The sequence below is a fragment of the Mastomys coucha genome, unplaced genomic scaffold (genome assembly GCF_008632895.1).
Source record: "Mastomys coucha isolate ucsf_1 unplaced genomic scaffold, UCSF_Mcou_1 pScaffold17, whole genome shotgun sequence".
NCBI lineage: Eukaryota > Metazoa > Chordata > Mammalia > Rodentia > Muridae > Mastomys > Mastomys coucha.
In genome coordinates, this window is record NW_022196899.1 from 29,523,740 (window position 1) to 29,536,678 (window position 12,939).

A 12,939-nucleotide genomic window follows, 5' to 3' on the forward strand; every position below is an offset into this window, starting at 1 on the left:
TGAGAGCCTTATCCGTAAAGTAGTCTTAAAATGACTATCATATTGTAACAGGACACCTGAGACAAAGAAAAACTGCCCTGCCTTTCAGAGTTTAGCAGTGCTTCCTGTCTCTCTTGGAAGAAAAACTCTGGTATCTTTCCAATGTTCACCAGGCAAAGCACAACCTATTACTTCCCAGCTTTGCTCTAGTGACCTCTTCAACTCATGTCACACACTGCTCTCCGGCTACCAGCCCTACAACGCTCTTCCCACCATTTCTGCAAGGCTTAGTCTCTCAACTCCGGGTTTGCTCGGGTGTTATTATCTCATCAATCCTGCAGACACGACTTTGTTATTTTGTATCCACATTTCCAACTGGCCCTAGTACTCCTGTAGTCATCCCCTTCCCTTGATACTATCTTGCTCCCATAACATGCAACACCTAACTGTAGGGAAAGAAATATACAATGTTTATTCTTTGACTTTCCCTAGATTTCTGTCTGGTTTTCCAGGTTTCTGTCTGATACATACAGATATATCTCACAGTGTGAGGCACATGGCAGATACCTAATAAATATCAAAAGCAATCAGACCTTCTTTTACCTTTATTTGTGGATATACGGAAGATATGCAACAAATTCTAAAGAATAACCCAGAACAGATTTACACACTGCATTTTAGAGCCTGCTATTTGCAGGAAATATAATTATACATTTTAAAGTCTATACATTTTAAATTCATTAAAGCAATAATTAACAACCCATTAATTTTGTTACTTAACATAGTTATTGTAATAGTTATTTTCCTATTTATTATAATTTAATCTTAAATGCAATTTTCAACCATTTTTCTAAAGTTCATGTGATTTTAAAGACTTACTTATATGTACCACAAATACCAGGAAATGATAGACTGGGAGAAAATAGTTACACTTGTGTAACCACCTTACAAACCTGAACCTCAAAACCTTATGGGGCCTCAATTTCTACTTCTGTAAAGGGAAAGGGGATATATCAAGTGATCTAAGACACTACAGGCCTAAAAGCTTCTGTAATTTATAAAAATCTGATAAATTACACCATCTACATAGAACTTACACATTTAAAAAATCATTAGAATCATAAAATTATTAAACTTGGTAGAACTTTCGAAGTTAACAAGCCCAGTCCTGTCATCTAATAAATAAGGGAAAACTCATATGTTTGAATACTTCTTAAAATACACTTGCCTATCAAGCATGAAACCCTGCCTAGGTTTGATCCCAACCCTGGGCTATTTTTGGTCTCTGTGTGAGTGTGAGAGGTAGGTAACCTTTTTTTTTTTTAACCTTATAAAAATATGTGAGATATTCTATTATGTCTTTCCTAAAATGGACAATAATTCGTGTTGTAGAAATTCGATGTGGTACACACACCAAAAACAAAACTACTAACAGCCTCACCAAACTATTTATTAACATTTAGGAAAACAACTATAAATTTATAATGAAATATTTTGACCATAAGATCCTTATGGACCCATGTTGACTTTCCAAATGAACAAGATCATACCAAGGCAGTATGTGGGACATAAAATGAGTAAAGGCATAGAAAGTGCTTTAAGTTAAGGACTTAACAGCCAGTAACCACAGCCAGTACGATTGCATGACGTATGGCTAAGCTTCAAATGAGCTAATTTAATATTAACCAAAGGAACAGAAGGCTTCGAGTCCTAACCCAAAGTGAGCTCTCAGTGAAACAGCATGAATCCTGTATTCCTAATAAGCCACTGGCAGGCACTGGGTTCGAGGCAGGTGTCTGATGTAGGCTGTGGGAAACTGCATACATACGCATGATGAATGTCCATCAGAGACGCACACTATGTTATTTCAGCCTGCTAAAAGCACCCCAGTAAGAGAGTGGAAACTCTTGGGAGTTCAGGAGTAATATCCAAGGCCTGTTCAAATAATTAAAAGAGAAAGTGCAAACTCTGTTGGGTCTCTGAACTTTTACTGTACTCTGGATCCAAACACTAACCTGAACTTCCTTACAAAGTTTACGAACTAGCACAGAAGAGAAATCTTGACTATGTGGGACCAAAACACATAACCCACAAATGACACCAAGGCAGCTGGAGGCTGGGGCCGTTTAAGTGTCACTGAGCGAAAACAACCCCCCACGACTGAAGACCGGGGCATACACCCTCCCCAAAGAGGCTTTTCAGCTCTCAAGACGAAGGACCTCATCACTTTTACTCTTCTCCCAGCAGCCGGCCAGGAACTCCAACAAGGTGTGACTGTGTACTTCCAAACTGAGAAGCAGTGACCGGCAGCGCCAGGTACTTAATGACAAAGGGCTCAGCTCACCACAGCGTCTTCCAGCTTCCGTGACTTTTTCTCACCCAAACAAAAACCAGGAGAGGAGCAACTTGACAAACTGTTTTTTAAGAATCACAAATGGTCCCTAACTGCTATAATAAAGCAATTACTCCTCCCACCCCAAGCAAATAGAGCAGGCGCTCGGAAGGCAGCAGGTCTCGGGTCCCCCGGCTGCACTTCCGTCCGCAGCCCGGAGCCTCCCAGTCCCCTCGCGGGGACCCAGCCTCAGCCGAGCCGCCCCAACTCCCGGGCGCCTGGCGCCAGCGCGGACCGCCAAGGCCGACGCCGGCTCGCCGGGGCCGCCAGCACCGAGGGGCCCAGCCGGGACTAGGCAGCGCCAGGCCCGCTGCCCAGGCGCCGCCCGGCCGCACAATGGGGCGCGGGCCGTCCCCCAACGCCTCCGCGCCCGGCGCCCGGCCCCGCTCCGGCGACTAGGCCCCGCCGCGCTCCGCTGCCCGGCCCTCGCGTAGCGGCGGCGCCGGGAAGGGACCGGCTGAGCTGGGCGCCGGCTGAGCAGCGGTAGCGGAGCGCGGCGGGGCCGGGGGCCCGGGCCGGGCGGCACGGCGCCGCGGTGCCTCACCATGTTGGTGTCCTCCGGACCTCTCCCCTCCTCCTCCGGCTCCGCAGCGAATGGACGGCGGCGGCGGCGGCGGCGCCTCTCACGGGCTCGCCGGGCTCCCGCTCATGCGCAGTGCGGCGGCCCGCGGAGCGGCCGGGCCGCGGGAGGCGGAGGGCGCGGGCCCCGGGGTGGGCAGCCTGGCCTGCCGGCATCCGTGGCGCGAGCGGCCGGGCGACCCGGCCGCCCGGGCTGAGGACACTCGCTGAGACCCGCGCGGCGGGCGGCCGCGGGCACGGTGAGGTCGAAGCGCCGGGGCCCTGCTTGCGCCCCCAGTCAAGGCGCCCTCGTCACGGCCGCGTCCTGGCCTCCGTGCGCTCCTAATAGCTAGCTCCACGTCAGAGTTCCCGGGTAAGTTTTTGGAAGAATCCGGGAGACTATTGCACCTAGAGTCACTGTCGTGCCTGGTGGACAGTCCAGGCTTGACCTAGCCTGGCTGCTGAGCTGTGGTCCAGAGGACGCATGTGTGCTGCAAGGAGAAGGAAATACAGTACTCCCTGCAGAGGAAGGAAATAAAACAAAGCTACGGCACTTGGAAAAAGCTGTTCGAGATTGGTCAGGTTTGTATATGTCACCCAACAGTACCATCCGCATCTTCATTGCCAAACGAGGGTCTCCCTTCACCACCAGCAAATAACGCCAGATCAGCCCTAGAAGTCAACAGTCTTCCAAGTTTCTGTTAAAACAACTATGTTGTCACTCCTCAAAGCTTCCTGTTACTGCTTAGAACTAGCCACGTGGTGGGATCCCGCTCCCAGAGTCCTGCAGAGGCAGATCTTTTGACACTGCAGACCTGTCGTCACCCATTCATTCTTTACACCATCAGCCTGTGTGTGTGTGTGTGTGTGTGTGTGTGTGTGTGTGTGTGTGTGTGTGTGTTCTTGCTAGGCCCTAAGAAAATAACAAGTAGCAAGGGTGAAACTAGATCACACTTGTGGATATTCTCGAGGAACTCAACCTAGCAACCTAAAATATTAACGAAGAGGACTGTGTCTTGCGACACTCATTAGGCTTTATTGCAGCAATAGCTTGTAGGTTTTCTTGAAGCCCTTTTTTCCTAAGTGCCAATTCCAAGGGGTGATTCTTAGTTCTACTTGACCTCTTCTCTCCTGCATTTGAACACGTCTTCCTAGAATTTCCATAATCTTTCATGACTTGATTTATTTCTAGTCTCCCCTCCTCTTACCATTCTTCTTTGCTAGCTAAACTCTGGCTTGTCAGTGGTAGACTTTCCAGAACCATCCCTGAATCTCTACATATATTCTTTTTCCTAGACCTTGCCCAGTGAGTCCAAGATCTTAACTAAAGCTCCGCAGTAGCATGTCCAAAACACAGATTCTGCTCATTCCACAGACCTCCAAAGCTCTACAAAGCCAAAATTGTATCCCTAAACCTGTTTTCCCCTGCTTTTTCATCACACAAGTTAGATATCAGAACTGCCCACAATATTTCTACCTCATTTCCAGTCTAAGCTCACCGATTTCATCACCTGAGCAAACCTGCCTTCTTCTTTTGTTCCTTAATAAGGGTTCGTCTCTCATCATGACCCTCCTTTCTCCATCCCCTTTGAGATGGGGTTTCATTCTGTAGCCCAGGGTAACAGCCAACAGTACTGCCTGGGATTATAGGCAAGTGTGTCCCCCACCCCATCTTCTCTCTACTTTTCCTTCTGCACCAGAGTTTTCTGCCTGCAATGAAGACTGGAGTCTTCCTCGAAGTCTCTGAGAACTTTCCTAACATGAGCCTGTCTGGAGTCATAGGCAGCTCTCTCCTTCATCTTTCTACACCCTTTGTCATGACCCCCACACAAATGCAGCTCCTATTTCAGTGCCAAGCATGTCACACTTCATATTTACTGGCTTGGTCTTAATTTGTCCCTGCCACACCATGTCACAAGGACCCCCATGTATAACACTCATGCAAACTTCAGGTCGTAGCTACACTCCTGGAGCACTGAAATACAGAGTGGGTAAGTAACCTGCCAAAGGTTACATGGCAAGTAAGAAAACTGGGAACTAGACTCAGACAACTTGCTTACAATGTGTTCTCTTAGCTACTTCAGTTTATTTCCTACTCTGGATTTCTGCAATTGGAGCATCGCCTTTGCAGTTTTATGACCCCTAGATTAGATTTAGGACACCATCTGATAATCATTTGCCTCTAGGGCCAGGGCAGAGACCTAATCACACCCATCTGGGAGATGGTTTTGTTTGTTTTATTTTTATATGGGGCCATTGATGCCATAGCATTTGTATGGAGGTCAGAGGACAACCTCAGGTGTCAGCCTATGCTGTCCACTTTTAAAGCAGGTCCCTGTTGTTTTTCCACCTGATATACCAGACTGGCTGACTCTTGAACTTCTGGGGATTCTTCAGTGTCTACCTTCCATCTTCCTATAGTACTAGGACCACAGGCACATAACCTATGTGACCTACTTTTACATGCTTCCTGGGAATTTGAACTCAAATCCTTAACACTTATGCGGCAAGTGTTTTACCCACAAGCCAGCTTATCTTTGAGTTTTCAGTGTTGGGTAAGAAGCTGGCCTCTATCTATCTATCTATCTATCTATCTATCTATCTTTTTCTTTCTCTCTCTTTCTCTCTCTCACACACACACTCCCCGCAGTAGCAGTTATATAAATTAAAAAAAGAATCTGATGGCTCTCTGTTGGTCTTAAAACTGCAGAGAGCTGCGGGTGTACAGCTCGGTAGCAGAACGCTTACCTAACAGAACACCATAGCAATTGGACCCAGTGTGGTGGCACATGCTTTTAATTTAGCACTTGCTAGGCTGATGCAACTGTAGGCCAGCCTGGTCTACATGGCAAGTTCTAGCTCAGCCAGAACCACTCAGTGAGAGCCTAGCTCAAAAAAGTTGTAATAATAACAAGAGTGTCCATACTGTTTGTTTTTGTGGTGGGATAGCCACGTTCCTTAGCAGATGCATATTATACACATGGTCATATGAGACATGCAACAGCAATTGGACACATCCTACATTTCCAGGTTACAGAACAAAATTCGATAGGAGACCATTGTTATTGTATGAGATAAGCATGTTTGTGAAAATTGTCCTGGTTGCTTTTTTTTAATGGGAGGTTCCTGAAGATGAAGCTATAAGTTACAGTATTTGATTAACAGAAAGGTACTCTTTAACATGTTGTTTCAAATACTTGTTTTTTTTTTTCAAATACAGGGATGTGTGTTTGTGCGCAGGTATGCACATATGTTTGCACACATGTGGAGGCCAGTGAGGAGATCAGATACAGTGCTCTTTCACTCTAGGCCTCCGCTCTTCTGAGATTGGGTCTCCTACTGAACCTGGATAGGAAAGCTGCCAGCAGCGTCAGTGGTCCTCTCACCTCAGCCTCACCCCATAGTCCTGGGATCCCAGCCTGGCATGCCTGACTTGTGTGGGCGCTGGGGTCTGAGCTCCAGTGCCATGGTTAAGCAGCAGGCTCTCCCTACTGAGCTCTCTCCAGCCCCTCATACAGAATTTGAAAAACTTCTTTTCTCTTTTTTTCTTTTTTTGGTTTTTCAAGACAGGGTTTCTCTATGTAGACCTGCCTGTCCTGGAACTCACTTTGTAGACCAGGCTGGCTTTGAACTCAGAAATCGGCCTGCCTCCGCCTCCCAAGTGCTGGGATTAAAGGTGTGTGCCACTACTGCCTGGCTAAAAACTACTTTTTTTTATAGCAGCAATTTTAGTTCAGTTAAAAAAAGATGAAAGCATCTGGCTGAAGGCCAGTTTTGCATACATGCATATGTACATTTTTTTTACACTCATAACTATAATGGCATAGTGTTTGTAGATAGGTGACATTCCAAGGTAGACCAATTTGGAAAACGTTGCTGCAAAAGCTTAAAGTTTTCATGTTAAGGTGAACACTCACTGATAAAAATCAGTGCAACTCTGTTTACTGAAACATGTAAAACCAAGTCTATAATTCTAGAATCTGTGTTTAGCAGAAAGAGAAGAAATCTGAAAAGACAGATTGCTGGCCTTTCTGGTAGTTCATTTATCTAAAATGAAGCCTGCAGGGTAGCTCTATATACCCAAATGAAGTTCTGAGTCATGAGGCTGAGCCAAGGAGTCACCAGCTTCTCTCTCTTAACATTGGTGGAGGCAGTTCAGTCCTGTCTGTACATAAAATGGGCTTACTGTACCCAGGCTTGCATATCCATAAATATGTACTGGCTTTCACTGGTGTACCATATTTTAGCTGGAATAAAATAACACGTAGAGCTTTCTGATGCAGAATTATAACGTGTGTGTGTGTGTGTGTGTGTGTGTGTGTGTGTGTGTACTGGAAATTGAACTCCCGGCCTCACACATGCTCAGCACACCTGTGCCTCTGTACTTTACTCTCAGCCTCCAAAATATACATGTTTAAGGGAGAAGCCTTTTTAGGGATTAGACCTTATGGCTCACATGGAATCCATGGTGGCCACGGGCCCTCAATTCAAACCAAAATTATAAGAGTAGGCTTAGAAACAAAAGCCTTTGCTGTCCCCTGCCCCAGTAAACATTACCAGTGAAGCTGAAGGAATGACTGCCTGGGACTCTTTTCTCCACATTCTGAACCATTCGAAGAGGAATCCTTAATCAGGACAAAGGGAAAAACCTCAGGGAATTAGGCATCATTATCCAATTCATAATAAAAAAGTAACACTCTGGTGGGTCACCTTCTACATAGAAAATAGGAATATTCACCAGAGCCAGTCTGTCACCTCAAGGTCCATGCGGATCTGCTGATTTTAGCTGTTTCACACTCATGGTAGAGGACTGGGCTTGGAGCAAGTGACAGCTTGGACTGGGTGGGTCATCATAGGAAACTCAGACCATCATGCTGATGTCACAATGTCCTACTGTCTAAGAGTGAACCTGCCTCTCTGCCCAAGTAGGCTCAGTCCTTCCTAGATGAGAGCTCCTGTGTGCTCAGGTATCCATCCTGAACAGCTCTTACTCAGTTTCAGTGGATAAATTCCGTGTGGAGACCATACCTGCTGAAGGGAGTCCACAGAGCGAGGCTGGTGGCCCTGCTTCCTTGGGCATCTTCTAGCAGGTATGGCAGAGGAATACTATTGAATTTTACTGCTTCCTGTCTGCAGTGAGTGGATAGCACACAAGGTAGAAAGCTGTCTTTCTAGGGCTTGGGATTCTTAAGTACAAATAAAGTATTGTGTGAATTTTAATAAAATCCCACAAAAATCCTGTTTGTTTGACTCATTGCTAGTGAGCTATCCCCCCAAATCAGGGAAATAGCCAGGTTTGCACATCTGTAATCCCAGCCTGGGGAGACTGAGGCAGTCTTGAGTTCCAGGCCAGCAAGAGCCACATAGTTGAGACCCCATCTCACAAAACAGAAAGAAAAAAATCAGGAAAATATAATCAGTCTGACCTGTCACTTCAAGTGTGTGACATTCATAGGCCACCACTATTTCACAGATGTAACACCACAAGTGTGGGAAAATGGGTGACATTTTAAATTCATGGTGATGTTTAAAAAAATTTTAAAGTCCTGATCTATTATTTAACACCTCATTTAACCCAAATATATATCTAATGTATTACTGAGATGTTTTATATTCTGTTTTCCAGGTAGAATTTGTGTTGGGTAAGTACTCATGCCTGAAGCACATCTTAATTCAGAATGCTTTCGTTTTCAGCCCAGGTGCTGATTGTAGGAACAGCCCCTGCTTTGGTCAGCACAGGCCTAAGCAATGATTGGCCTGAAGCAGAAGCTCATCAGTCATGGGAAGTTAGTATTCTGTTTAAATTACAATTGGATATTTTTTAATATGTGTGGGTGTTTTGCCTACAAAATATGTCTGTGTTTCTTGAAGTTTAGAAATAGGTGTTGACTCTCCTGGCCTGCACTTAGACAGTTGTCAGCTGCCATGTTTATGCTGGGGTTAAACGTATTCAGTCTCTAAATAACTGAGGCACCTTCAGAAAATAAAGAGAAAGCAAAGTAAATCTGGAATATTTATGTGTGGCTAACAGAAAGCGCAGACATTTAGCACTTGGGAATAAGAAAGTTCAGTTGGGACTAAATATTGGACAAGAGAAAAATAAAATACAATCTTAGTAAATATCTCCGAGATGTAAGTACAGTTCACGTAATAGTGTTCCCTATCATGCACAAAGTTTTGGTTCATCCCCCCAGCAACCATAGTCAGGTGTGGTGACATACTTTCTAATGCCAGCACTCAGGTGAGGCAGAAGTATCAAATGTTTGTCATCATTGGCTATATACTCAATTGAGGGCTGCCTCAACTATATGAGATTCTGTCTCAAACATGTGTGTGTGTGTGTGTGTGTGTGTGTGTGCACTCAAGAGAGTGCATGTGTACATGTGCACATATGCCTGCCTTGAATACATATTTTTAAGTGTGTATAGCAATCTTGGAAACTTATTTTGAGGCATTGAACCTAAGGTCCATGTATGCCAGACAAGCAAATCCTGTACCACTAAGCCACATTCCAGCCCTATTTTACTTTTTTTTTTTATTCATAATCTGCCTGAGTTGCCAAGCCTGACCTTGAACTCACCCCCTAATTGGCCCTGACCTTGTACCTTCCTACCCACAGTGGGTAATAATTTCAAATGGAAATTGTTTCAAATAAATTATTTAGATGAATGGGAAGAGTTTCAAGAATTAAATTTCTTTGCAAATATTAGAAAATGGAGAAAATGGAAATACCAGACTCAGGTTAAGCTAAACGAACAAGAATAATAAAAATAAGTAAAAGCAGCTGGGTGGTGGCACACACCTGTAATCCCAGCACTCAGAAGGCAGGGGCAGGTGGAGCTCTGTGGGTTTGAGGCCAGCTTGCTTTACAGAGCTAGTTTTAGGATAGCCAAGGCTACACAGAGAACCCCCATCTGTTTGCTTATATTATGAGATGATCATTTTGGGTACATACCTATACAGAAAGAAATGCCAATGGGAAATCAAAAGGCAAAGCCCGATGGGTTTAACATATGAAAAATCTAAGAACCTTTTAATGTAGCGTGGGAGACGAAGGAGAACCTTTTAGCGAAATTGAGCAAGGAAGTGATTACTTATGGGTGGGATGTGGTGTGGCAACTTTTAATTGACCAGCAGTGAGATAGGTTGTCATTGCAGCTTACTAGGATGGAACCAAGAGAATTTGATATTTGAAGGTTGTCTTTGCTTTTGTCTTCTGCACTGTGGAAAAAGAGGTCCCATGGTTTTCTTGGTAACCCTGACTTCAGATGGGTTGGGTAGGGTGGTTGTTGACTAGGGAGGAAGGAAGCCTGAGGCATGTGGCTGGGCAGGCCTGCTGAGCTCTGGGTGTGAGGGGCGAGACAGCACATCCAGCAGGTCTGGCCTAGCTGGAAGAAGCAGCCATTGGGAGGGGTTGAGAGAGAGGTTAAATGTACTCTTCATCCATGGACTCTGCCCTTGGCTGTGGAGACACCACTACCCTTGTCTATTCAGATGAGCTGGGCTGCATTCCTTGGGTGAACTCTGTGGCTCACATCTGGGACTCTTAGTTTACTAGCACTGAGCCAGGGGTTGACTGATTTGGGACCTGAGAGAGGCTTTGGCTTATTTCAGATGGGGCGATATTCAGAACTAATAAGCAGCTTTGATGAGCCCACTGTGTTGGACTTTTCCATCCCAACTCTGATACCTGAAGTTGAGATCCCTTAGATTTTTTGTTTGTTTTTTGCAACTTACAACTGGAGTATGATTTCACATTTGAAGCTTTTGACCTAAGCCAGAGGGTTACATAAACTAGTCATGAAAGGGAAATATGTCCCACTTTGTTTATCACTACATGACTGGGCAAATGATACCTCTCTTCTCTGAGGTCCACTTCCCCTGACTGGAAACAAAAGTTTGCACTAAATAAATACTTAGTCCTTCCTATGCCAAAGTTTCTGAAAGTATAGCTGTTTTCAGTAAGTCACCTGTTTAAACATAGACCACCTGAGTGTCACTGCACTCTAAAATAGAAACACACAGTTTCTGGCAGACCTGTCCAAGCTACTCAACCAAGAGTTCTGTGTCAAGCCCTATGGAGTCTGTGTGAGGTGAGGTCTCTGAGAAAACTGCAAGTGTGGGAGGGGGGTGGGCCTGGAGGGGGGCAATGCACAGCAAGCAGAAGGTTAGCTTGTCAACAGGAGAGACCAGCTTGAGTTGCTTAAATCTGTGCTTGAACCAAACTGGTCATTTTATCTAGAGGTGATAATTGCTTGTTTCCTAACCTCTTTGGTCCCAGGGTCCTCATCTGTAAAAGGCCCACCTCATACCTGTGTGAAGGGTAAAGAAGACAATGCATACAGTGCTAGCTGACGAGCCATGCTGCTCACTCTAAAGGAGGTGACACGTGAACTGGCGTTTGAAGAATGAACAGCAGTAAATACCAAGCTGAGATGATTTTGTTTCCAAAAACCAGAAGTTTTATATGCCAAGATGAGTTAATTTAGAAAGAAGCCATCTTTCCTATTGCATTATATTTGTATTATACTACACTTCACAAACTAAACAATAATCCAAATCAGTCATGATCATAACAACTATTGTGGATGCATAATGAAGGCAGCATTGACTAGACAGTCTGATCTCTTGAAACACTAGGTTGACAGTTGACACACAGATTCTTCTGACAGCCAGTTGGCTCATGGCATCTGGAGACACTAAACAGCAGTCTACTTGGTTATTCATAAATGTCTGTGTACCACTCACTATGACATATCTCCTCCAGATCTCAAGAGAATGTGATAAGAAGCTGGGATGACAGTGGCCAGTGATGACTCAGAAAACATTTTTAACCACTTCATGATACAGAAGAAAAGTAGAAGTGGGCAGCACACTCCTCTCCTGTCTAGTCAGTGATGCTGATGCTGAGGTCCATGGCCTCGATAATGACACTGTTTACCACCAGTAGCTACACTCGAAGCTGCTGAGACAGGAGGATCACAAGTTCCAGAAGAGTCAAGCTATATAGTAAGAACCTGTCTTGAAAATATTAGCAAATAGGCAGGGCGGTGGTGGCTCATACCTTTAATTCCAGCACTTAGGAGGCAGAGGCAGGAGGATTTCTGAGTTCGAGGCCAGCCTGGTCTACAGAGTGAGTTCCAGGACAGCCAGGGCTAGACAGAGAAACCCTGTCTTGAAAAAACAACAAGAACAAAAAGAAAAAAGAAAAAAGGAAAAGAAAGAGAGAAAAAAAGAAAGAAAGAAAGAAAGAAAGAAAGAAAGAAAGAAAGAAAGAAAGAAAGAAAGAAAGGAAGAGAGAAAGAAAGAAAGAGAAAATGAAAATATTAGCAAATAGCTTGGAGGGTAGCTACTAGTGGTAGACATTGTCTTTATTGAGGCCCTGTACTAAATGCCCAGTACAGACAAAAACTTGGCACATTAAACCAATATGTACAGTATGACCAGGTGATTTTATCAATAAAAGTCAACTAAAATCTTATATGATTTTAAGAGAAGCCAAGATACATATCATGATCATGCAGAAATAGCATTTAATAAAATCTAACACACATTCATGATATCTATATTTGTCAGAGTTCTCTAGATGAATAGAACTGATGGAAAGACAATATATAAATATATGTGAACATATTAAGAAAAGGAATTATTAGAGGGACTTACAGGCTGTGGTTGAACTAGTCTGAATGTCTCCTGACAGAAAGGCTGAGAACTTAGTAGTTCAGTTCATGAGGTTGCTTGCCTCAGCTCAGCCTATGCTGAAATCCTGATCAAGTTGATTCTAACGGTGTGGAAGCAATGACTTCACAGCAAGAAAGATGAGCTTGCCATTGAGTGTGAGGGCAAGCAGGCAAAAAGCAAAAGCTTCCTCCTTCCGTGTCCTATGTAGACTGCCACCAGGAGTTGTGGCCCAGATTTATGGTGGGTCTTCTCACCTCAAATGATCCAATCAAGAAAATTTCTTCAGAAGCATGCCCAGATGCTTGTGTTTTAGTTGATTCCAGATGAAG

At 44.5% G+C, this 12,939-nt stretch overlaps 1 protein-coding gene and 1 long non-coding RNA gene across 10 annotated transcripts in view; one reads left to right on the top strand and one right to left on the bottom strand.

The window, feature by feature from the left end:
• The window catches only part of Dcun1d1 (defective in cullin neddylation 1 domain containing 1), a 47,372-nt gene extending 39,571 nt beyond the window's left edge, over nucleotides 1–7,801 (bottom strand). Inside the window, exons 1-2 of one of the 7 annotated variants that reach the window (XR_004120442.1) lie at nucleotides 7,668–7,788; nucleotides 7,487–7,554 (exon numbers count right to left, since the gene is read on the bottom strand). Coding sequence is in view for 3 of the 7 variants with exons in the window: in XM_031376610.1 (XP_031232470.1) it covers nucleotides 7,487–7,531 (45 nt within the window). In the remaining 4 variants the exon portion in view is untranslated. The other 6 variants (XM_031376610.1, XM_031376613.1, XM_031376611.1 and 3 more) reach the window with 6 other exon arrangements.
• LOC116095093 lies at nucleotides 3,039–11,368 on the top strand. 3 transcript variants are annotated; one of them, XR_004120444.1, is made up of 3 exons: nucleotides 3,039–3,511; nucleotides 8,624–8,715; nucleotides 11,211–11,368. It is a non-coding gene; the product is annotated as an uncharacterized LOC116095093 (long non-coding RNA). The 3 variants fall into 3 exon arrangements; XR_004120445.1 differs by having other exon boundaries at nucleotides 3,039–3,302; XR_004120443.1 differs by lacking the exon at nucleotides 3,039–3,511 and having other exon boundaries at nucleotides 7,630–8,715.
• Nucleotides 11,369–12,939: the final 1,571 nt, after the last annotated feature.